A 22,338-nucleotide genomic window follows, 5' to 3' on the forward strand; every position below is an offset into this window, starting at 1 on the left:
TCTGACGGACGGGCTGATTGTCCTTGTCTGTGTTTTACTCCCACAGATGGTTGGCTTACACTCTTCAGACAAAGCAGGGCCAAAGTTTTCAAATCCATCCCCGACTTTTTCTAAGTCAGCCTCAGCAGTTTCGGAGATCACACAGCCTCCATCCTATGAAGACGCGGTGAAGCAGGTGAGCAGGCAGTTCTGTCTTTGCAGGAGCGCGGACCGACTGAGTGGACGTGGTTTTACGACGATGCAGCTCCGGGCACAGAGGTTCTGTTATCGAGTATTTCTGCCTCCTCCCTGCCAGGAGGAGCAACATGGCTAGATGCTCACTGTGGAAAGGGCTTGTGTGTGTAGAGATGCTGCGTGAGACGGGGGAGAGAAGAGGTTGGCTGGGCAGCCACGTGCCTGGACCTGTGCCAGCTCGGCCACCAGCCAGCTGCCCCTGCCCCTGCCACTGGGCCCATACTCAACTCCTCTTCTCTAAGACAAGGGCAGTATGTACTATATAAGGATTCTACATGAAGCCCAGACCCAGGATAGGCACTCAAACAACACAGGAGAGTAACTGCTGGGTAATCATTTCTAAGGATCTTCCCAGGTTCAAAACTCAGCGGTCCTGGCAAAACAGGAATGGTTTGAAGCTGATGGTTGAATGGAAGTCACGGAGGTTCATGGCATTTTCCCTTCCATTTAGGTTTGGGACTTGTTCAAAGGAAAAGCTTTAAAACACAACAAAACAGGGTTCCTGGTGTGGCTCAGCAGGTTTACGAACCTGACAGAGTGTCTGTGAGGATGCAGGTTCGATCCCCGGCCTCGCTCCGGGGGTTAAGGATCGCCAGCTTCGGTGTAAATGGCAGGTGCGGCTCGGATCTGCCATTGCTGTGGCTGTGGTTAGGCCTGCAGCTCCCACTCAACCCCTAGCCCGGAACTTCCATATGCCGCAGGTGTGGTTGTAAAAAAAAAAAAACAAAACTAAATGATCTTATATTCCAAATGGTCTGAACTTGGATCAAGTATCAGATGGCCCTTTGTATGTGCCGAGAGAACATCTCCTTTGCTGATTGGTCCTGGAATCTGGCAGAGCTGAAACAGCCTGCAGTTAGGTTTCATTTGGCTGAGAGAGTGTCTTAAATATTGGGAGATTTTCTGCAAAAAGTAAGCCTTCTCATGTTTGAAAAATACTGGAAATATGCCAACCCTGCTTGTTCTGCGTGACAACCACTGCCCAAAACAAAGCATCCGCGGCCTCCTTGGACCCCTCGCTTTCGTTCTGTACTTGGCTCATTGGCATTACCTGCTGGACCGTGTTGGCATTTAATGAAAATGATTCCTTCCCCAAGCAGTGCTCTTATCTGCATTGATGATTGATGCCTGTGTTTATTGGGCATCCTGGGCTGGATCCTTAACCCACTCTGCCACCAGGGAACTCTCTTTTCCATATTCTTTTCCTTTCGAGGTTATGACAAGGTATTGAGTAAGTTCCCTGAGCTATGCAGTAGGTCCTTGTTGTTTATCTGTCACACACGGTTCAAACACCTTTAGCCAGTGACACCCATGTTCATAGCAGCCTTATCCACAAAGGCCAAAAGGTGAAAGCAACTCAGGTGTCCACTGATGGGGGAATGGATAAACCAAATACATATTCTCTGCGTACAGTGAATATTATTCAGCACTGACAAGGAAGGAGATTCAGACACAGGCTGCAACATGGATGAAACTTGAAGACTTTATGCCAAAAGGGAAATGAGCTGGTTGCAAACACAAAAATACTGTATGAATCCATTTATATGAGGTACTTAGAGTCGTCAGATTCATGGGGCAGAAAACAGGTGGTTGCCAGGGGCTCAGGGGAGAAAGCAGGGGGGAGTTATTGTTTACTGGAGAGAGAGCTTCAGTTTTACAAGATGAAATAAAGATCTGGATGCAGTTCCTGCTGTGGTGTAATGGGATTGGCAGTGCCTCTGGAACCCTGGGACACAGGTTCAATCCTCAGCCCAGCACAGTGGGTTAAGGATACAGCACTGCCACCGCAGCTTGCATCTGATCCCTGGCCCAGGAACTCCATATGCGGAGAGGCAGCCAAAAAAGAAAAACAAACCAACAGAAAAGCTCTGGAGGAGTTCCCTTGTGGCTTAACAGGTTAAGGATCCAGTGTTGTCATTGCTGTGGCACAGTTTGATCCTTGGCCTGGGAGTTTCCACAGGCCATGGGCATAGCCAAAAAAAAAAACAAGAAGACAAGAAAGTTCTAGAGATGAACAGTGGCAATGGTTGCACAACAGTATGAAAGAACTTGATGCTTTTGAACTGTACACTCTGAAATGGTTTTGCTGGTAAATTGTGTGATGTTTGTATTTCACCACAATTAAAAAAAAAAAAAAAAAAAAAAACCTAACCAAACCTAGTTCAGAAACCTGTAGTGCTGCTTCTAGTGATTTCCTACAGAAGAGGTAGCCACCTTTTAACTTCTCTGTTCTCCCTTGGTTGATCTGCAGCAAATGACTCGGAGTCAGCAGATGGATGAACTCCTGGATGTCCTCATTGAAAGCGGAGGTAAGGTCAGGAGGCGCTGCACCTGCTTTTACTCCGGGGAGTGAGCTCTTAGGGTCAAGGGCAGGTGCTCGCTGTAAGCTGGACCAAAAAGTCATCTCTGGTTAGAGCATCACTGCATCTGAGCTTCCCGCCCACCTTTGGAGCAGATCAGAGAAGGCTTAGCTGGTAATTCCTCACTGTCCTTGTCCCATTGTCCTGGAACATTTCTCAGCAATCATTTTAAGTTTTCGTCTTCCAACTCAGTCCCCTTTTCTCTAAATGTTTTCTCTTGTGTGCCATTTCTCCCTACTGGCTCCAATCGTAGTGTCTTCATCTGCTTATTTATAAGATGAAAGCAGACAAAGCAAGCTTTGTACTGCCTACCCAAAATGAAATTTAATTAGTAAGCTCCCACTGTGGTCCATTCATGTTTAAATGTCACTCAAGCTAGTAATGAAAATGATCTGCGTGTCCTTTTTGCCTCCTTTCAAGTCACTCACTTTATTTATTTTTTTAAAAATTACATTGTATGTGCCTAAAATCTGAAACCACACAAATGAATAGGCTCCATATTCAAAGAGGAGAATGTGTAGATAGACGGAAAAGACCCCAGATCTGAGCCCCCGAGTAACAACACTTGAAGTTTCGGGGAGAAAGTGACCAGGCATCATACTAGGTTCAAAGCTGGCACCAGACAAAGTCCCCACCTCCGTGGCATTTGCAGTCTGGAAAGAGAGATGGGCAACAAGCATGTCAACAAGAGGGAAGAAAGAAAAGATGGCACAGGTGTATGTATCGTTATACATTTAGTGATGGAAAGATGAGTGAGTTCCTACCAGCCACCCTTTCATTTTTAATGAAGTATGTGCCCAGGTCAGCCAAGAGCGCAGGAGCAGAGCACAGGCATTCCAGGAACGAAGAGCAGTTATGAATGCATCCCCAGTGAATTGCGTGTTCTGGAGAAACACAGTAGGGCACCGGGCAGTATTAAGAGCCAATTACAGGCTTAACGTCATGAACCTAAAAGTGAAACCGGTCAACGTGGTCATGTAATTTTTCTCTTGAAAATCCAGCAGATCCAGGGCAGGCTCAGAGAAAACAGGTGCGGAGTTTTGCCAAGGGAGTATCTGACGTGAGAAAAAGGCGCAGGGGTTGAGGATAATGATGATGATGGGGAATGAGAATGATGGGTCAGAGAGTGTAGCCTGGACTAGGAAGGAAGTGAGAACCAGAAGGGGCTCGTGGATGGTGATGACATGGCAGAGTCAGTAGACTGGGATCACAGCCACTGGCTGAGTCGTTGTCGTGGGGCACTTACTGGGCGGGGTGGGGGGGCTAGAGGAATGGGAGGAGAGGGACAGAGGGGTGGAAATGTGGATTGAAGGGGAGCTTTCCGAGGGATGCGGTGTTTGGGGACAACGAGGTCCAGGCCATGTCCGACAGAATGGGCATGGCGGGATCCCTGTGTCGAGGAGGATGGGGTGTCAAGAACCGAGAGGCCAGCTGGACAGCAGGTCACTTCTGGACATGCTGACGTCACAGGGAATGGCAAGCAGGGGGGAAGCAGGGAGCCGGGGAGTAGGGTTTTCAGCGGATGAGAGGAGGGCCGGGAGAGCAGCAGGACCTTCAGGACCCCTGGGGAGTGATGAGAAGAGGGGGAGTAACCCCCAGGGAGTGGCCTTGCATCTCCTGGCCCTGCAGCAAAGGAGCCCCCGTGAGGGCGTAATGAAGGATGCGGGACAGCCAGGTGTTGGCAAAGAAGCGGGTGAAAGAACCTGCTTTGTGCCTTCCATAAACACAGAGAGGGACTTCCAGAAAGAGAGGGTTTGGGGAGAGAAGGGCTGGGAATACACACCCCCTCTTCAGGGAGGAGACTGGGTGATGAGCGGCGGCCCAAGAAGCGTGGCCGTCTCCCGTGTCTGCGCCTAAGTCCTTCATTCCCAAGGGTCACGGTGTGTCACACACAGTCGGAAGGGACTGAACAATTCCCACGGTGTTTTACCAACAGAAATGCCAGCTGATGCCAGAGAGGACCATTCATGCCTTCAAAAAGTCCCAAAGATACCCGGGTCTTCCCGAAGCCCGACCGCCGCCCTCCCCAAGCCCTCGGCGACCTTCGATCAAGCATCCTCCGGAGGCCAGCTGGCCTTCGATCACTACAGCAACGACAGCGACGAGCACCTGGAGGTCCTATTAAACTCCCAGAGCCCCCTGGGGAAGGTGAGCGAGGTCGCCCTTCTGAAAATCGGGAGCGAGGAGCCTGCTTTCGACGGGATGGCAGACGGCTTCTCGGGGAAGGCTGCCGAAGAGCTTTTCAACGCGCACGAGATCCTGCCCGGCCCCCTCTCCCCGATGCACACTCAGTTTTCACCCTCTTCCGTGGACAGCAGCGGGCTGCCCCTGGGCTTCACCGAGTCTCCGTGGGAAAGCATGGAGTGGCTGGACCTCACGCCGCCCAGCTCCACCCGGGCTTCAGCTCCCTCTCCACCGGCGGCCCCAGCATCTTCAACATCGATTTCCTGGATGTCACAGATCTCAATTTGAATTCCCCCATGGACCTGCACTTACAGCAGTGGTAGATGCCCGATGCGGGCAGGCGTGCTAAGGAAGACCACTAGGAGCCCGTGGGGTGCAGCACAGGACCACTTTATCTGAGGGGGGGTGGGAGGAGTGGGAGAAATGAAAAAGGAGCACCGGAGACTTCTCTGACCACCAGTGAGAACTAATGAGAGTCTTTTTATATAAATATGTATAATGTAATATTTACCAGCACTCCGTAACTGTTAACGATTTCAGCAATGCCTTCGAAAATGTGCTCTTTCAGTTCCAGAATGCCAAAAAAAAAAAAAAAAAAAAAAATCCACATCCTTTCACTGCCTTTTCCAACACCAGCATTTTTCCTAGCCTGTACTTCTCTCAGGCCTTGTTGGGCATCGTCTCACTTCGTAGGCTTTTCTCATGCGTTGGTTACAGACACGGTGGAAAGGAAACGTAGAACCCTTTGGGAGCGCCGGGAAGCCAGTCCGTCTAAGGTTACGGAAGACACACCAGGGACGGGGGCTTCCGTCTCTGCGTTCCCTGTCTTTCAAAGTGGAGGTCATGTCCAGCCTCAGTGAGGTTCTTACGGCAGCAGGGACAGAACCAGTCCCTTCCCAGGGAAGGGACGCGAACTTGGCATCTTCAGCCATCCAGCCGCCCCCCCTGGAGTGGCCCCCACCCTGTACTCAGGACTCTGCGTGGTCACTGATAACAAGCCACCTGTGTTTGGTCCAAGGAACCCCCCCTAGACTCGCCGTCTTTCTCAGCCAGTAGCTGAATCACTCCCACAGTCTCGGGGGTGAGAAGGATCGTGAAACAGGCAAGGACCCCGGAGCAAGAAGAAGGGAAACCCTCCTGCCACGGAAGCTTCTCCAGCACAACTCTCTTTAGTGTCAAAGACTCGAGTGGACCACAGAAGCAGAGGTGAAGCATCTCTCCAGCCTTGGGAAGCGGCGTCAGGGGTAACCAGACAGGACTAGAGAACACCAGGAGTAGACACCATGCGTTACTGTGGCAGGACAATATTTATAGAGGTCAGGCTGCTGCTTCTGTGTTCCTCTGTGGGGCAGGTGGTCCATCTCCGTTTAGCCTTCTCTAACTCTACGTCTCTTTCAAGATACCTGTCCTTTCCTGCTCCTCTTTTGGAGATCTTTCTGCCCCAACTTTAGAAAAAGATCTCTCAGATCTAACCAGCTGTCATAGTCTTAAGAAAGCCACAAGGTAAGGAGCTAAAAACCCAGATGCTCCGGAGAATGCATCCTCCCCAGGCACAATTTGGTGCAAAAGGAAGTTGAAAGACTGTCCTAGGGAAGGAACTGATGACTCCTCCCATCAGTCACAAAGCGCTTTCTAAACTCACGTGATTTAGAGCAATCACCGACTTGGGGAGCTCCGGGGAAATTGGCCATCATTCCACGGTACAGATAGATATGAATGGTAGTTACAAGGAGAGAGTGTTCTAGGCCTGGGTTTCTGAAAGAAAACACAAGCGCACGTTGAAAAGGATGGAAAGAGAGAAGACGGTGTGGTCGGCTGTGCATTCCTTATCACTTCTGGTGCTTTTGCTGGGAGTTGAAACATTGCAGGACGGTCTCCAGCTCACGGTTTTAGAGTGTTGCATGCTGTAGAAAGTAACTATGGCTATATTTTTTGTTTTTTAATTTAAATCACTAAGGCACTGTTTTCCTCTTTTGTAAAGAAAGAATTGTTCACTGTGCACTTATGGAGAGACTAACCCCAAATGTGGTGATTTTAGAAGTTCTCTTTTTGCAAAAAAACCAAAGATTTAGAAGTCATTCCATTGTTAACTTGTAAACGTGTGAACACAGAGTGTTTTTGGTGACTGCTACTCTGAAAGCTGCCAGATCTTATTGGGGGGGGGTGGGGAGGGGTGGCGGGGGGGGGAATAGAGAGAGAGAGAGATCGCATACGTATATGCATATGTGTCTGGATATATACATGTGTAGATGTATGTATGTAGGCATGTGTGTATACATGTATACATATATATACGTACATCTGTACATATACGTACACACACGTGTGTGCGTGTATCTTAAAGGCAACCTTACAGAGTTCTATACCCAAAGCCTTTAAGCCTCGGTCTGCTGTGAACTGATCTTGGCTTCCCTCGCCCCAAGTTCCTGACACATCACTCAGACTACGTGCTGCCTCTCTGCATGTGCCTCCTGGCTCCAACTCGAGGACTCAGAGCCTCCTGCTGCCCAGGAACAAGGCTCATCCCGGCAGCGACCGCGATGCGAAGAGACAGAGCAGCGCCGCCCTTCGTCACGCGGTCCCCCGCGGGAGAGCCCAAGAGGAACCTGGCGGTTGGTCTACATTCCTTCTTTGGCGTCGTGCTTTCCAAGATGCCCACGGCGCATCTTCCACTTTGCTTTTCACGCCCGTCATCAGAGCCACGAATCCAGAGAGGGACGTTGCCCGTCTCTTCTTTGGCGATGAGGCTCTGGGGAAGAAGACCTTCGTGACACATTCCTCATACTTGTGTGTATTCCTCAGAGGTTTTACCAGTTTTACGGGGATCTCGACAAAGCTTTGCTCATGTGCCACGTTGTGTGAATTTTTTTTTTTTAATGTTATTTTTGTCGCCCTTCCTTCCTTTGGAAAACAATCTCACAGCAATCTCTGAGACTCTGGTCTGAGTGTCAATTATTTTTTTCCTTCGGGTATTTCTGTCTCAAGGGGTAGACGTGGTTAGGAAGCCTCTGTCCTTTGTAAGCCTGCATTTTCAGTGGGCTATTTTTAGGAGCCTATCTGACAGTGACACATCCGCCTCACAGTTACAAACCAACACACTTAGGCTACAGCAGACGCCTGGATTCCCGGTGTCAAGTCCCTCCCACCGTCGCCCCCCACCAGATTCACTTTATCTTGTCGCGGATCAGACGGGAAATTTATCAGATGACACTGAGGATAATTGCAAGGAAGTTGAAGTTGGCTGTCCCCAGATCATCCGTCTTTGCTCTGGGGGATTTTGTTAAAGCTCTTTGCACCTGGTAGCAGTGTCCTCTTTTCGGCTGACCATTTGGGCACGAGTCAAAAGACGTACAGCGACTTAGGAAGATGGCCACGGTCAAGGTGCTGCTCGCTCTTAGCGCCTGAACCTAACCACCCGTCAGACGCCTGGGCCACCCCCGTGATAAAGTGGACCTGCAGGCATTTGCAGCCGTTCCCGGCACTGGCACTGTCCTGTACGTTCACAGTGAAACCACAGAGTCAGAAAATTCCTTTGTGCAAGTGTTTGCATTAAGCCAGCACTCCCTAGAAGCCCCGCTCCTAACCGTGTTAGTGAGATGGCACGTGGTCTGCTCTAAAGGCAAGAGGGAGGGAGGGAAGGAACAGAGACAGGAAAGGAGGGGAGATCTGAACGTCTCAGTTCAGCTAAGACATTGCGTCATGAAAAGCACATTGCAGACGGTTAGATGAGAAGCCGTTCGTTCCAATGAGACGATTGCACCCATAAACGAGGGTCTTCACCTGCAGAGTCGCGGGTCTGTGAACTGGTGGACTTGCCATTCAGAAACACTTCTTTCCAATTGGAAAAAAAAAAAAAAAAAGAGTCAAAACCCTACCCCAAGCATCCCAGACAGTCTTTTTCAAAAACCATTGAAACTCCCATCAGCATTTCTAGAAACCAGTGCTGGCTTGGCTAAAAACTCCTGTAGCAGACTTACTCATCCAGGGGCTAATTATCCCATGTCTCACCTGTAAACACCACACAGACCCCCCACCCCCCGCCCGCCCCCCAATGTCCAGGACTGCAGTGACTCTACGCGGACGGCTCAGATGTCGAGGGACTGGGGAATTGGGGTTCCTATAGGCGAGAACCCTGGGAATGTCCCAGGCTTCCAGCTAGAAACCCTTTGGCCATGATGACAAAGGGGTTTCTGTTTTCCCCAAAGGGAGGACCCCTTTTTAGCTTAAAGCTATGCCCATGCTAACATTTTTTTTCTTCTGTGATCCAACAGTAGCAACATTTGACTTCAAGACCTTTCCATACCTCCGCCACAATCAGCGAGAGCTTTGGGGTTTGTTTTCACTGCCAGCTATTGGAAACCTCTTGAAAATCAGGGGAAACTTTTTAACCCCACCCCTTAGTCATGACCTTCAGAACAAATTCTGGACAAAAGGGACACTTCAGGGGAAGGAGGGGTGTCCCTGGGAGCCTCCACCTTTTAGGAGAAAAGCAGGGTTCTGAGCTTGCCCCCTGCCCATTGGCCTTCCATCCTCACACAAAGTCACACAGTTTGCTATCAGCTATGAGAACTCAGAGTGAAAGAGTCTAGAGTCTTTGTTTTCCTATAAATCCAGTAGAAACCAGCAGGGGGGTTCAGATGCTTTATTGGGTGGTATTAACAGACACACAGAGTCCAAGTCCTGGAACAAGACATTGTTATGGCCTGAGAGCTGCTCAGGATATTAGGGAGCTGGGTTTGATTCTGGAACCCACATTTCAGAGGCGCCCTGGCTAGGGTGAGACTATGCATTAGGAGATGATTTTAAAACAAGAACTGCGAAAATTTTCTGTCGTCTTCCAGGGAAATTGTAATAGGACTCGTTGCATTTAATAACATATGAGTAAGTTTCCTTCCAGCTGTCAGAGTCGGTGGCTTCTAGAAGTCTACGGATGAAGACAAACTCCTGATTGTCCCGTGTGCTTATTTTAATTGCCTTCAGCCTTGGGCTCACTGGTCATGTGAGTTTCCTGTACAGGGTTTAACAGCCCCTGAGGGTTTATGGGAAAATGAGGATCCTGAAGGCTGTTCCGATGTTTTCCAAAGGAAGGGCATCCACGCTGCTCCCTGGATTCATCTCCTATGCACCTGCAGCGAGGGGAGAGGGCAGGGCGTGGCTGGGGGCTAGCAATCCTCCCTTGGCGAACCCCAAAGAGGCACTTAGCAAAGAAAGCAAAAGAGCCAGTACCCGTTCCCGCAGGGACCCTGCGTGGCGGTGGATTTCGTGCCAGCCTCTTTTGCTCAACTGTTCACAACTAGAGAGAAATGTGGGTGACCAGGGAAAAAAGCAATGGCTAAATCCCAAAGTTGGCATGTGTTCTTTTTGAAAATACATATATATTTTTAAATAAAATGTTTATTTTAGAACAAGGTGGAAGCTTTTTTCTTGACTCAGCAATGGAGCAGGCATTGTGCTGTGTTCTTTCGCTGCATCCTCACAGTGGCACCTTGAAGCTGGGCTAAGATTATCCCCAGGGTACAAGGAAGAAACTGAGTTGGGAAAGGCTCAGTCAATTCCTGAGGGTTACCCACCTAGAAACGGGCAGAGCCAGGCATCCCACTTGACTTTTCTGCGATGTCCCTGAATTTAAACGCTACCCCCCGCCCCCACCCCGCCACTCACCCACACTTACCACTGATGCAACTAATTAGATGAGGACTTTGGTGGAGAAAAGCAGACTCTGCAGTTACTTAAATGCTATTAAAATACACACGGCTTAGCCAATGTTTTCACCAGTTGAGCAACTAAGCAGACCGAATGGTGATGTAGAATAAACTGGGTATCAAGATGATCTAAAGATCTGTATAGACTCCCCAAAGAAGACCGAGTTTTTACCTGCTTTCTTAAGTGGATTCCAGACCGTCCTTTTCTCATCCGTGAGTATATACGCCACGTGGAGGAGCTGAGATGCGAAAGCGCCCTGCAGTGGTGCCCTCAGCTCTAGTTTAGAGGTGATCTGCCCTCCCTGCTGTGGCTGAATTTTCTGGTGGGTTCTCCCTGCATAGAAGCAAGAAGGTCCCAGGTTGGAGTTCCCCTGTGGCTCAGCAGGTTAAGAATATGACATAGTCTCTGTGAGGATGCGGGTTGGATCCCTGGCCTCGCTCAGGGGGTTCAGGATCCAGGGTTGCCACGAGCTGCAGCATGGGCTGCAGATGCAGCTTGGTTCTGGTGTTGCCATGGCTGAGGTGTAGGCCGGCAGCTGCAGCTCCAAATCGATCCCTAGCCTGGGAACTGCCATATGCTGCAGGTGCAGCCATAATATGAAAAAAAGAAGGTCCTAGGTTGCCAGAAGCCCCGGGTGGTCTCCTGCCAGATTAGTAATTCCAGGAAAAAGAGAATTTCTCACTCCTAAGAGTGGCAGCAGAAATCTGACAGCTGCCTGCCAGGAGTTGCATGCCTGGACCCATCTCTGCGGCTGTGAGAATGAGACACAAGTTCACTCCCAGGGCCGGGACCCCTGCCTGCTGAGCCCTGAGCTGTGGTGTGGAATCCTGTGAGTCATATGGATGGATGTGACTGAAGGTGAGGTTTCCTAAGGGAAGTTCGGGATGCTGTTACCAGGAGGAAGCTGAAAAGGCACGAAGGGTGGCTGGCCTCTGCACAATCCCTTCTTGCAAGATGTTTGCCCTGTGGTGGAGGAGACGCACGAGTAAGAAAGGACAACACAGCCTGGCACCGTACTCAGCTGGGAGCAAGTGCATCCGCTCCCTTGTGGTAGGTGCTAGAAAAGGGCAGTGAGGAAGAGCAGAAGGCAGAAGGGAGAGCTCATCAGGAGACAGAAGGATGCCCAGGTAGAGCTGGATACTTGGCTGGGGACCGCCCCTCTGCCTGTCAGTGGGACGTCCCACTAACAACATTAGGAGCCTGCCAGCGGAAGCAGAGAAGGCAGGGGTGGCTTGAGCCAAGTTTGGGATGTGGTAGGTATGGGGGGGAAAGTAAGAGAACAGAACCTGGTAGTGGAGGATATAATGAAAGAGGAGGTAAAATCATGAACCACGTAGTATACAAGGTGTTACTCTAGGAAAATAAGGGAAGCTCGGAGACAGAAAGCGATGGGATCTGAGAACTAGAAGTCGAGCGACTATTGATGCAATACCGCATTTTAATTTGAGTACAGTTGATATACATTGTTGCGTCATTTCTGCCATACACCATAGTGACCCAGTCTCTCTCTCTCTCTCTCACACCCACAGACACACACACACATTCTTTTTATCGTATTATCTTCCGTCATGGTCTGTCTATCCCAAGAAACAACGCAGCTCCCTGTACTGTAGAGCGGGACCTCATTGCTTATCCATCCTAAATACCATAGTTTGCATCTACGAACCCCAAACTCCCCCATCCACCCCACTTCCTCCCCCCCAACCCCCCAAGTCTGTTCTCTCTGTCCATGAATCTGTTTGCAATACTATATTAGTCAGGATTCTCCAGAGAAACAGAATCCATTGGATATATTTAGCTATAGATAGATATAGATTAAGACATGGAGATAGAAACAGACATACAGGTGTCGAGGTCTCTATGGATATAGATATCTCTATAAAATAAAGATGTATCTGTTACGATATATAGAGCAGTACCCATGTAACTATAGAGATAGGTCTGTATATCTCTCTATAGAGAGTCTATATAGACAGATCTGTATAGCTCTCTATAGAGTCTATATAGATACAGAACTACAGAGTTTTGTTATGGAAATTGGCTCACATGACTATGTGGGCTGAGATATATCACAACCCTCTGTCTGCAAAGTGGAGCAGCAGGACAGCCAGTGGTAGAGTTCAGTCCAGGGCCGAAGGTCTGAGAACTCGCATAGCCCGTGGTGTAAATCCTGCAGTTGGAACGAGGCGCTCTGGAGGAGGAGGGCGGGAGGAGACGGATGGCTTAGCTCGGGAGGACCAAGAGAATCCTCCTCCTCCACTTCTTTGATCGTTCAAGCCTTAGTGGATGGAACGATGCCACCTACATTAATGAGAATGGATCGCCTTCACTCCCTCTACGGAGTCCAATCTCTTCTGAAAATTAAAATTTCATGCTTTTTTTTTCTGGGTTATTGGAGTAATTTTAGGTGTACTGAGCAGGCTTCCTTCCATCGGATTAAATTTTCGGACTCTCCACCACGTCTCTCGGTTCATTTCTCTCCTGCTGGACTTTTCAATAGTATGTGGCTTTTTAACTGTATTTTTCATTCAATAAATTTTATTATAGTTGTGCAACCATCACCACAGTCTAAAGAATGTGGCTTCTTTACACAACTAACCACAGTGAAAAGTATCTTAGATGTTTTTTCATGAAGGATAAACCAGTCTTAATTTTTTCTTCCTTTTAGGGCCACACCCGTGGCATATGGAAGTTCCCAGGTTAGGGGGTTGAAAGGGAGCTGCCGCTGCTGGCCTACGTGTATGTCACAGCCACAGCAAAGCAGGATCCAAGCCGCATCTGTGACCTACCCCAGAGCTTGTGGCAATGCCAGATCCTTAACCCTCTGAGAGAGGCCAGGGATTGAACCCACATCCTCATGGATACTAGTTGGGTCTTGACCTACTGAGCCACAAACAATAGGAACTCCCCAATCTTAATTTAAATGAGTAAGAACAAACAAAACTAAATGCAATCTCTTCCAGAAACACCCTCACGGACACACCCAGGAATAATATTTTACCTGCTCTGTGGGCAGCCAGTCAAGCTGACACATAAAATTAAACCATCACAAAAGCAACTAATAACGTAATGATATTGTCATAATACTAATAATGTAAGTGGATATCCATGTTTACCATTTAGTGGGGGTGAGGCATGGTCCCCCGTGGCTCAACGTAGAAACCTGGATTTAGCATATGCCCAAGATTTATGAGACGCCCACGTTATTACTCTAAAGCCCACATCACTTCCAAACGTCAAGGAATGGCCTGGACACGTAATGGAAGCAAGGACCGACCGTTCCTGGGGTTGTTTTGTTTTCGGTATTTTTGTTTTGTTGTTTTGTTTTTGTTGGGCGGGAGGGCTTTTTTTTTTTTTTTTTTTTTTTTTTGCCATGCCCATGGCATATGGAAGTTCCGCAGCCAGGGATTAAACCTGTGCCACAGCAATGACCCGAGCCGCTGTAGTGAAAACACTGAATCCTTCACCCTCCAGGAAACTCCATCAGGTGGGTTATTTTGAGATGGGCCCAGGTGCCTCTGGGCTCCAGGCCAGGAAATTGGTGCCACAGCTGCTGAGAGGGAGGTGCTGGGACTTTCCACTTATTCCTGCTGCCAGCCTACAGGGTCTCAGGGAAGGCACAGTCTCACTCCCTTGGTATCATCGTCCAGCAAGGGACCTCCAAGCCAGGGTAGCCTGGACCGCTCCAGGGTGGGAACTGCGGCTCTTTGAGCCACGTGGACCTCTAGGACGGCGCACGGAATCCAGTGTTCTTGCCCCTCTGCAAGCCCGAGGTAGGGTCTGGGCCCTCTGCTTCTGCTCCACATCAATTTGGCAAGGGTTCACGTGGCCACTTCCCCGGGGGGATAATGCCTGGTCAGGACAGTGTCCAGTGGGGCTGACCATCTCATTGATCATCCAGATCAGAAGACTTTTGCTCAGGACAAATGCTGAATCCAGCAGGAGGCAGCGATAACAGACACATCCAGAACGGTCCCAGGCAAAGCTGGACTATGGCTGCCCCAAATACAAGCCACCTGAGGAAGCTAGAACCTCCAGCTACTTTCATTCACCCTGCAATTATTCAGCTGAGAGGGTGCAGGGGCCAGGCCACCGGTCTTATCTCTAACATCCCTCCTTGCCCCATACAGGTACCCAATATCCTGACTTCCATTCCTGTTGGTGAGGTTTGCCTGTTTTTGGACTTTACATCAATGAAATCATAGAGTGTGCACTCTCTTGAAGCCAGCTTTCTTTTTTCTCTTTTTTTTTTTATTTTCCCACTGTATAGCAAGGGGATCAAGTTATCCTTACATGTATACATTACAATTACATTTTTCCCCCCACCCTTTGTTCTGTTGCAACATGAGTATCTAGACATAGTTCTCAATGCTATTTAGCAGGATCTCCTTGTAAATCTATTCCAAGTTGTGTCTGATAAGCCCAAGCTCCCGATCCCTCCCACTCCCCCCCTCCCATCAGGCAGCCACAAGTCTTTTCTCCAAGTCCTTGATTTTCTTTTCTGAGGAGATGTCATTTGTGCTGGATATTAGATTCCAGTTATAAGTGATATCATATGGTATTTGTCTTTGTCTTTCTGGCTCATTTCACTCAGGATGAGATTCTCTACTTCCATCCATGTTGCTGCAAATGGCATTATGTCATTCTTTTTATGGCTGAGTAGTATTCCATTGTGTATATATACCACTCTTCCGAATCCAATCATCTGTCGATGGACATTTGGGTTGTTTCCATGTCCTGGCTATTGTGAATAGTGCTGCAATGAACATGCGGGTGCATGTGTCTCTTTTAAGTAGAGTTTTGTCCGGATAGATGCCCAAGAGTGGGATTGCGGGATCATATGGAAGTTCTATGTATAGATTTCTAAGGTATCTCCAAACTGTTCTCCATAGTGGCTGTACCAGTTTACATTCCCACCAACAGTGCAGGAGGGTTCCCTTTTCTCCACAGCCCCTCCAGCACTTGTTATTTGTGGACTTATTAATGATGGCCATTCTGACTGGTGTGAGGTAGTATCTCATGGTAGTTTTGATTTGCATTTCTCTTATAATCAGCGATGTCGAGCATTTTTTCATGTGTTTGCTGGCCATCTGTATATCTTCTTTGGAGCAATATCTATTCAGGTCTTTTGCCCATTTTTCCATTGATTGATTGGCTTTTTTGCTGTTGGGTTGTATAAGTTGTTTATATATTCTAGAGATTAAGCCCTTGTCGGTTGCATCATTTGAAACTATTTTCTCCCATTTTGAAAGTTGTCTTTTTGTTTTCTTTTGGGTTTCCTTTGCTGTGCAAAAGCTTTTCAGTTTGATGAGGTCCCATGGGTTTATTTTTGCTCTAATTTCTATTGCTTTGGGAGACTGACCTGAGAAAATATTCATGATGTTGATGTCAGAGAGTGTTTTGCCTATGTTTTCTTCTAGGAGTTTGATGGTGTCCTGTCATATATTTAAGTCTTTCAGCCATTTGGAGTTTATTTTTGTGCATGGTGTGAGGGTGTGTTCTAGTTTCATTGCTTTGCATGCAGCTGTCCAGGTTTCCCAGCAATGCTTGCTGAATAGACTTTCCTTTTCCCATTTGATGTTCTGCCTCCCTTGTCAAAGATTAATTGACCATAGGTGTCAGGGTTTATTTCCGGGTTCTGTATTCTGTTCCATTGGTCTGTCTGTCTGTTTTGGAACCAGTACCACACTATTTTGATGACTGTGGCTTTGTAGTATTTCTTGAAGTCTGGGAGAGTTATGCCTCCTGCTTGGTTTTTGTTTCTCAGGATTGCTTTGGCGATTCTGGGTCTTTTGTTGTTCCATATAAATGTTTGGATTGTTTGTTCTAGTTCTGTGAAAAATGTCATGGGTAATTGGATAGGGATTGCATTGAATCTGTAGATTGCTTTGGGTAGTATGGCCATTTTTACAATATTGATTTTTCCAATCCATGAACATGGAATATCTTTCCATTTCTTTACATCTTCTTTGATTTCTTTGATTAAAGTTTTATAGTTCTCGGCATATAGGTCCTTTACCTCTTTGGTCAGGTGTATTCCAAGGTATTTGATTTTGTGAGGTGCAATTTTAAAAGGTATCGTATTTTTGTATTCCTTTTCTAATATTTCATTGCTGGTATACAGAAATGCAACTGACTTCTGAATGTTAATCTTATATCCTGCTATTTTGCTGAATTTATTAATCAGTTCAAGTAGTTTTTGGGTTTAGTCCTTAGGGTTTTCTATGTATAGTATCATATCATCTGCATACAGTGACAGTTTTATCTCTTCTCTTCCTATATGGATGCCTTTTATTTCTTTTGTTTGCCTAATTGCTGTGGCCAGGACTTGAAGCCAGCTTTCTATGCTCAGCCTTGTTGGTGACAGTCATCTGTGTTTCACCCATTGTGGGGGTCGGCAGTCATGCACCTGTTTTCATTGCTGTATAGTATTCCATGGCCTGGCTGTTTTCACCTTTTATTTATCCATCCTGCTGTTGACAGGCATTTCCATTGTTTTCAATTCCTGACTGTGGAGAATGATGCCGATGCAGATATTCTGGAACAAGGCTTTGGTCCTGATAGGTACACACTTTTGTTGAAGATGTGATATTGTTGCATTGTAGGGGTCTGCATACTGCTCAGCCTTAGCTAATCATGTAAAATAGCTTTCTGAAGTACTTGTCCTCTTTACCCTCCATCAAAACATACGAGTTTCAGCTGAGCGACATTCTTACCAACACTTGGTTTTGCTGGTCCTTTTCAATGTCAGCCGTTGCGTGGGTGGTTGGTGGTTCTCCATCGAAAAGTCAATCAGCATATATTGGATGACTCATGCAGTTGAGCAACTCTCACATGTCCCTTGGCCTTTGGGATTCATCTCTGCGGTAAGGTGACCATTCAAGTCTCCCATCTGTTTTACTTTTGGGTTTTCTGCCTTTTTCCTGTTATATTGTAGAATCCTTTCTATATTCTGGAGTTGAATCCTTTGACTGTTGAATATATTGCAAGTAACTCCTCCTGCCCTGAGGGTTGCTTTTTTTAAATTTTTTTATTATTTTCATAGTATTATCTCATCAAAGTCTTTCATTGTTAAGTAATCCAATTTATCAATATTTCCTTTAAGGGAAGAATATTTCGTGTCATGTTTAAGGAATCATTCTCTACCCCATAGTCCTATAGAAGATGCTCTCTCGTTTTTATTTCTTTTAGGAAGGGTAAATTTTTTAGTGAGCTTTTTAGAGACTGGGTGGCTAATAAACCTTTCCGGTCCTTGCCTCTTTAAAAATGACTTTCTTTCACCCTTGTTTGTGAATGTTAGACCAGATGTAGAATTTTCGAGTTGCATTTGAATTACAACCTGTCTCCGCTGGAACTCTGTAAACATGGCTCTGAATTTTATAGGCATTGAGTGTTGCAAATAGGAAGCATGAGTGCATAAGGTTTTCTTTTCTTCAAAGACAAAGTTCTTTTCTCTGAACAATTAGACTCATTTGTATCTATGCTTTTTTTTTATGCTGGTGGTTGTTTTAAATTGAGGTGTAATTGACACATAACATTGTATTTGTTTCAGGTGTACAACATAACAATTCAATTATATGTATATATTGGGAAATGATCTCCACAATAAGTCTAATTGACATCAATGACACAAATTACAATTGTTTTCTTATGATGAGAACTTTTGAGGTCAACTCTCTTGGGAGTTTTCAAATACACAATACAGTATGTATCCATCTTTAAAATTCAAAAGTTTTACCAAGATACATCTAGGGTCCTTTCTCTCCCCCCTTCCCCAGGCATGGTAATATTTTCTGGCCCTTGATAAATGATTTAAATTTTGATTTGCAAAATATTATTCAAGAGTTTTATGCTATTTTCTCTCTCATCATCTGCTCTGGAAATTATACCATATATATTTTTAATGTTCTGAAAAAGAGTCCATGTCTCTCGTCCTTTTCCCTTCATTTCATCGAATTATCTACTTTTTTCCTCTGATTTTTGGGAGCTATCTTCCAGCCCATCTTCCAATGCGCCAATTTCACTTTGGGCAGCGCCAGCTCTGCTATTTCCTGCCTCTATTGAGTTTCATTAGCTTAGAAGTCATATGTTTCTTATCCAAGAACCCTTTCTTGTTTAATATGGCTCTTTTTCATGGCAACCAGCTCCTGTCATATTAAAGCAATGTTCTCTCCGTTCTCACCAAGAATACAAATTAGACTTTAAAAATATATTTCCCTTCCTTCCTGCTATAACTTTTTCACTGGAAGAGATTTCTCTGAACCCTCAGATTAGCCTCCCTGTTTTATGGCGTTCATAGCCAGTAGTAAAAGCACAGGCATTTGAACCAGGAAAACCTGGGTTTGAGTCCCAGCTGTGATGCTTGCATGGCTATTCACATAAGGCCCCTGAGCTTTGATTCATGTGAGGGCTGTCATAAAACCCTCATCCCAGAGTTCTTTTAAGGATGACATAAGAGAATTCATGTTGAAGTACTTACAGTAGTTCTTAGCTGTACGGTTTATTATGGTCATTTGCCATTCTCATTATTGTCATCATTATCTTTACTACTGTGTTGAACCACTGCCTTTTTTTTTTTTTTCCTTCCCCTGTTTGTTCATTCTCTGGTTGGTCAGGATTTGGTGGCCGAGATGGTGGGGGAGGTGACCTATCAGAGATTGTGTAGGTCTCTATTTAATGTCCCCCAAAAACTTACTACACATGGTAACTTTTGCTTGACCAGTGCCTGCCTCACTCAAAAATCACTGGTTCATAATAGGTGCAAACTATTGCAGTTGAAGTCGATAAGCAATGAGATCCTGCTGTACAGCACAGGGAACTATATCTCATCACTTGCGATGGAACATGATGGAGGATAATTCGAGAAAAAGAATGTGTATATATGTATGAATGGCTCGCTGTGCTGTACAGCAGAAATTGACAGAGCATTGTAAATTAACTATAATAATTTTTTTTTTTGTCTTTTTAGGGCTGCATCTGCAGCATATGGAGTTTCCCAGGCTAGGCGTGGAATCAGAGCTGTAGCCGGCAGCCTATGCCACAGCCACAGCAACGTGGGATCTGAGTGCCTCTGCGACCTACACCACAGCTCATGGCAACATCAGATCCTTAATCCACCCAGCCAAACTAGGGATCGAAACTGCGTCCTCATGGATCCGAGTTGGGTTCATTAACTGCTGAGCTACCATGGGAACCCCAATAAAACTGTTTTTAAAAAATCACCAGTACCATTTTCTGCGAAGCCAAGATAGCTAGTAGGATCTTCCTCTAATTTCCCATGAGTGACGTAGAATTTCTCAAACATATATATATGTATGTATATATATATATATACATATAGATAGACACATTTGAGTTATTTCAAAATGACGTTGGAGGAAGAAATGAGTCAAAACCACTGGCTCTAGTTCATTCTTTGGTCCTCAAAGTTGCATTTAAAATTTGCTCTGAATAAAGGGAATTAACACATAAAACGGCTTAGATGAGAATAGATTTCCCAACTTTAGGATGCAGTAGGCTTCCTAAGCATTAAACCAAAGGCATAAAACATAAAGGAAAAGACTGATGGATTTGACCACCTTAAAAATGTCAAATTCCTGGAAGAAAAAAAAAAAATCAACATTAGAGATTTTAAAGGGGGAAGGCCAAACTAGAGGAAATATTTGCCATAAGACGTAATCGCATTAGTATAGTTAATAGAATTAAAAGAGCTTTTTAAAAATATGGAACCCCATGAGAGAAAACCAGGCTGAGCAGTTCCTGTCGTGTCTCAGCTGTAACAAACCCAATTAGTATCCATGTGGGTACAGGTTCGATCCTGGCCTCCCTCAGTGGGCTAAGGATCCCATGTTGCTGTGGCTGTGGTATAGGCTGGCAGCTCAGCTCTGATTCGACTCCTAGCCTGGGAACCTCCCTATGCCATGGGTGTGGCCCTAAAAAAACAAAAATGAAAACCAGGTGAGGATATTAAGAAGTAACAAATTAATTGGAAAAGAATACTAATAGTCATGGAAAGTGAGGAAATATTTAATGCGATGAAAAAAAATGCTCTGCAAATTAAAATAGCACTGTAATGCTACGTCTCATCTATTCATCTGGCAAGATTATTAAAAGTGGTAATACTCCATGTGGGTCCGGGTGAGGGGAAGATAGAACAGTTACGCATGGTAGGTGGGCCTGCAAAATGTTTCCTTTTTTTTTTTTTTTTTAATCTAGAGGGTAATTTGGCAAGGTACTAAGGAGCTCAAAACATGACACAATTTTATGCAAAAATTCTTTTTCAAATTGAACTATAGTTGACTTACAAGATTGTGTTAGTTTCGGGTATACAGAACAGTGATTCAGTTACACACACACATATTTTTTTCAGATTCTTTTCCATTATACGTTATTACAAGATACTGAATATATTTCCCAGTACTATATATAGTAGGTCCTTCTTATTTACCTATTTTATAGTAGTTTCAAGTGTATAGCGAAGTGATATATATGTATATCTAGACATATGTATATATATATATATATATACATATTTCAGGGAGTTCCTGTCGTGGCTCAGTGGTTAACGAACCCGACTGGTAACCATGAGGTTTGGATTCGATCCTGGCCTTGCTCAGAGGGTTAAGGATCCGGCGTTGCCATGAGCTGTGGTGTAGGTCGCAGATGTGGCTCAGATCCCACGTGGCTGTGGTTGTGGCATAGGTTGGCAGCTGTAGCTCCAATTCGACCCCTAGCCTGGGAACCTCCATATGCCGCAGGTGTGGCCCTGACCATACACATATATATTTCAAATTCTTTTCCATTTTAGGTTATTATAAGATATTGAATATATTTCCCTGTATTCTATATAGTAGGTCCTTACTGTTTTTCTCTTTTATATATAGTAGTTTCAAGTGTACAACAAAGTGATATATATGTATGTATATTTCAAATTCTTTTCCATTATAGGTTATTACAAGATATTGAATATAGTTCCCTGTGCTAAATCCTTATTGTTTATTTTATATACAGTAGTGTGTATTTTTGCAGAACTTCTAATTCTTTTAATTTCGATCTTAAGGAAATAAGTGTATGTGCAAAGTTTAAGCGGTGGGTTAAGGATCTGGCATTGCATGAGCTGTGGTGTAGGTCACAGATGTGGCTCGAATCCTGCATTGTTGTGGTGTGGGGCACACCGGGGTCTCCAGCTTCAATTTGACCCCTAGCCTGGGAACTTCCATATGCCATGGGTGTGGCCCTAAAAAGTCGGAAAAAAAAAAAAAGGGCAGACGTCAAATTGCTAAAGTATTCTCATAATTATTTTTGCATCAGCAATTACATCCTTTTTCTCATTCCTAAAGTCATATGTCTGTTATTCTTTTTCCCTTTTGTTCTATTCATCTCTCTTTTCAATCAGCCCACCCTAAAATGAATTCATTAATTACTCCCTTAATTTCAGCTGTGCTCTGTATCAGGCCTGCCTCCGCAAGTGTTTGTCCTGGATCCCAAGGTAACAAACAGACAAGGAGTTCCCTGGGGAAGTTTGTCCTTCTGGGGCCAGCAAAGGTGACAAGGACAAGAGGGAGATGTGTAGAACCTCTTAATGTGGCTGGATGGAGGGGGCACACGGCACTTCAACCCACATGCCTTTGTCCAAAGTTACTAGGTAGGAAAATACACTCTGCCATGATAAGGCAGAGGACAGGAAGAAGAGAGTATGGTCACAAAATAGCTCTTAATCGGAGTTCCCGTCATGGCTCAGTGGTTAACGAATCCGACTAGGAACCATGAGGTTGTGGGTTCGATCCCTGCCCTTGCTCGTGGGTTAAGGATCCGGCGTTGCCGTGAGCTGTGGTGTGGGTCACAGATGCAGCTCGGA

General features: G+C 45.8%; 1 protein-coding gene across 1 annotated transcript in view; it reads left to right on the forward strand.

Annotated features, from left to right (window-relative positions):
- Positions 1-5,101, forward strand: part of MYOCD (myocardin) — a 97,631-nt gene extending 92,530 nt beyond the window's left edge. The window contains 4 exon segments of the mRNA NM_213745.1: positions 47-175; positions 2,486-2,543; positions 4,531-4,987; positions 4,990-5,101. Of these exon segments, the coding sequence (NP_998910.1) occupies positions 47-175; positions 2,486-2,543; positions 4,531-4,987; positions 4,990-5,101 (756 nt within the window).

This window comes from Sus scrofa, chromosome 12 (assembly GCF_000003025.6).
Source record: "Sus scrofa isolate TJ Tabasco breed Duroc chromosome 12, Sscrofa11.1, whole genome shotgun sequence".
NCBI classification, from domain to species: Eukaryota; Metazoa; Chordata; class Mammalia; order Artiodactyla; family Suidae; genus Sus; species Sus scrofa.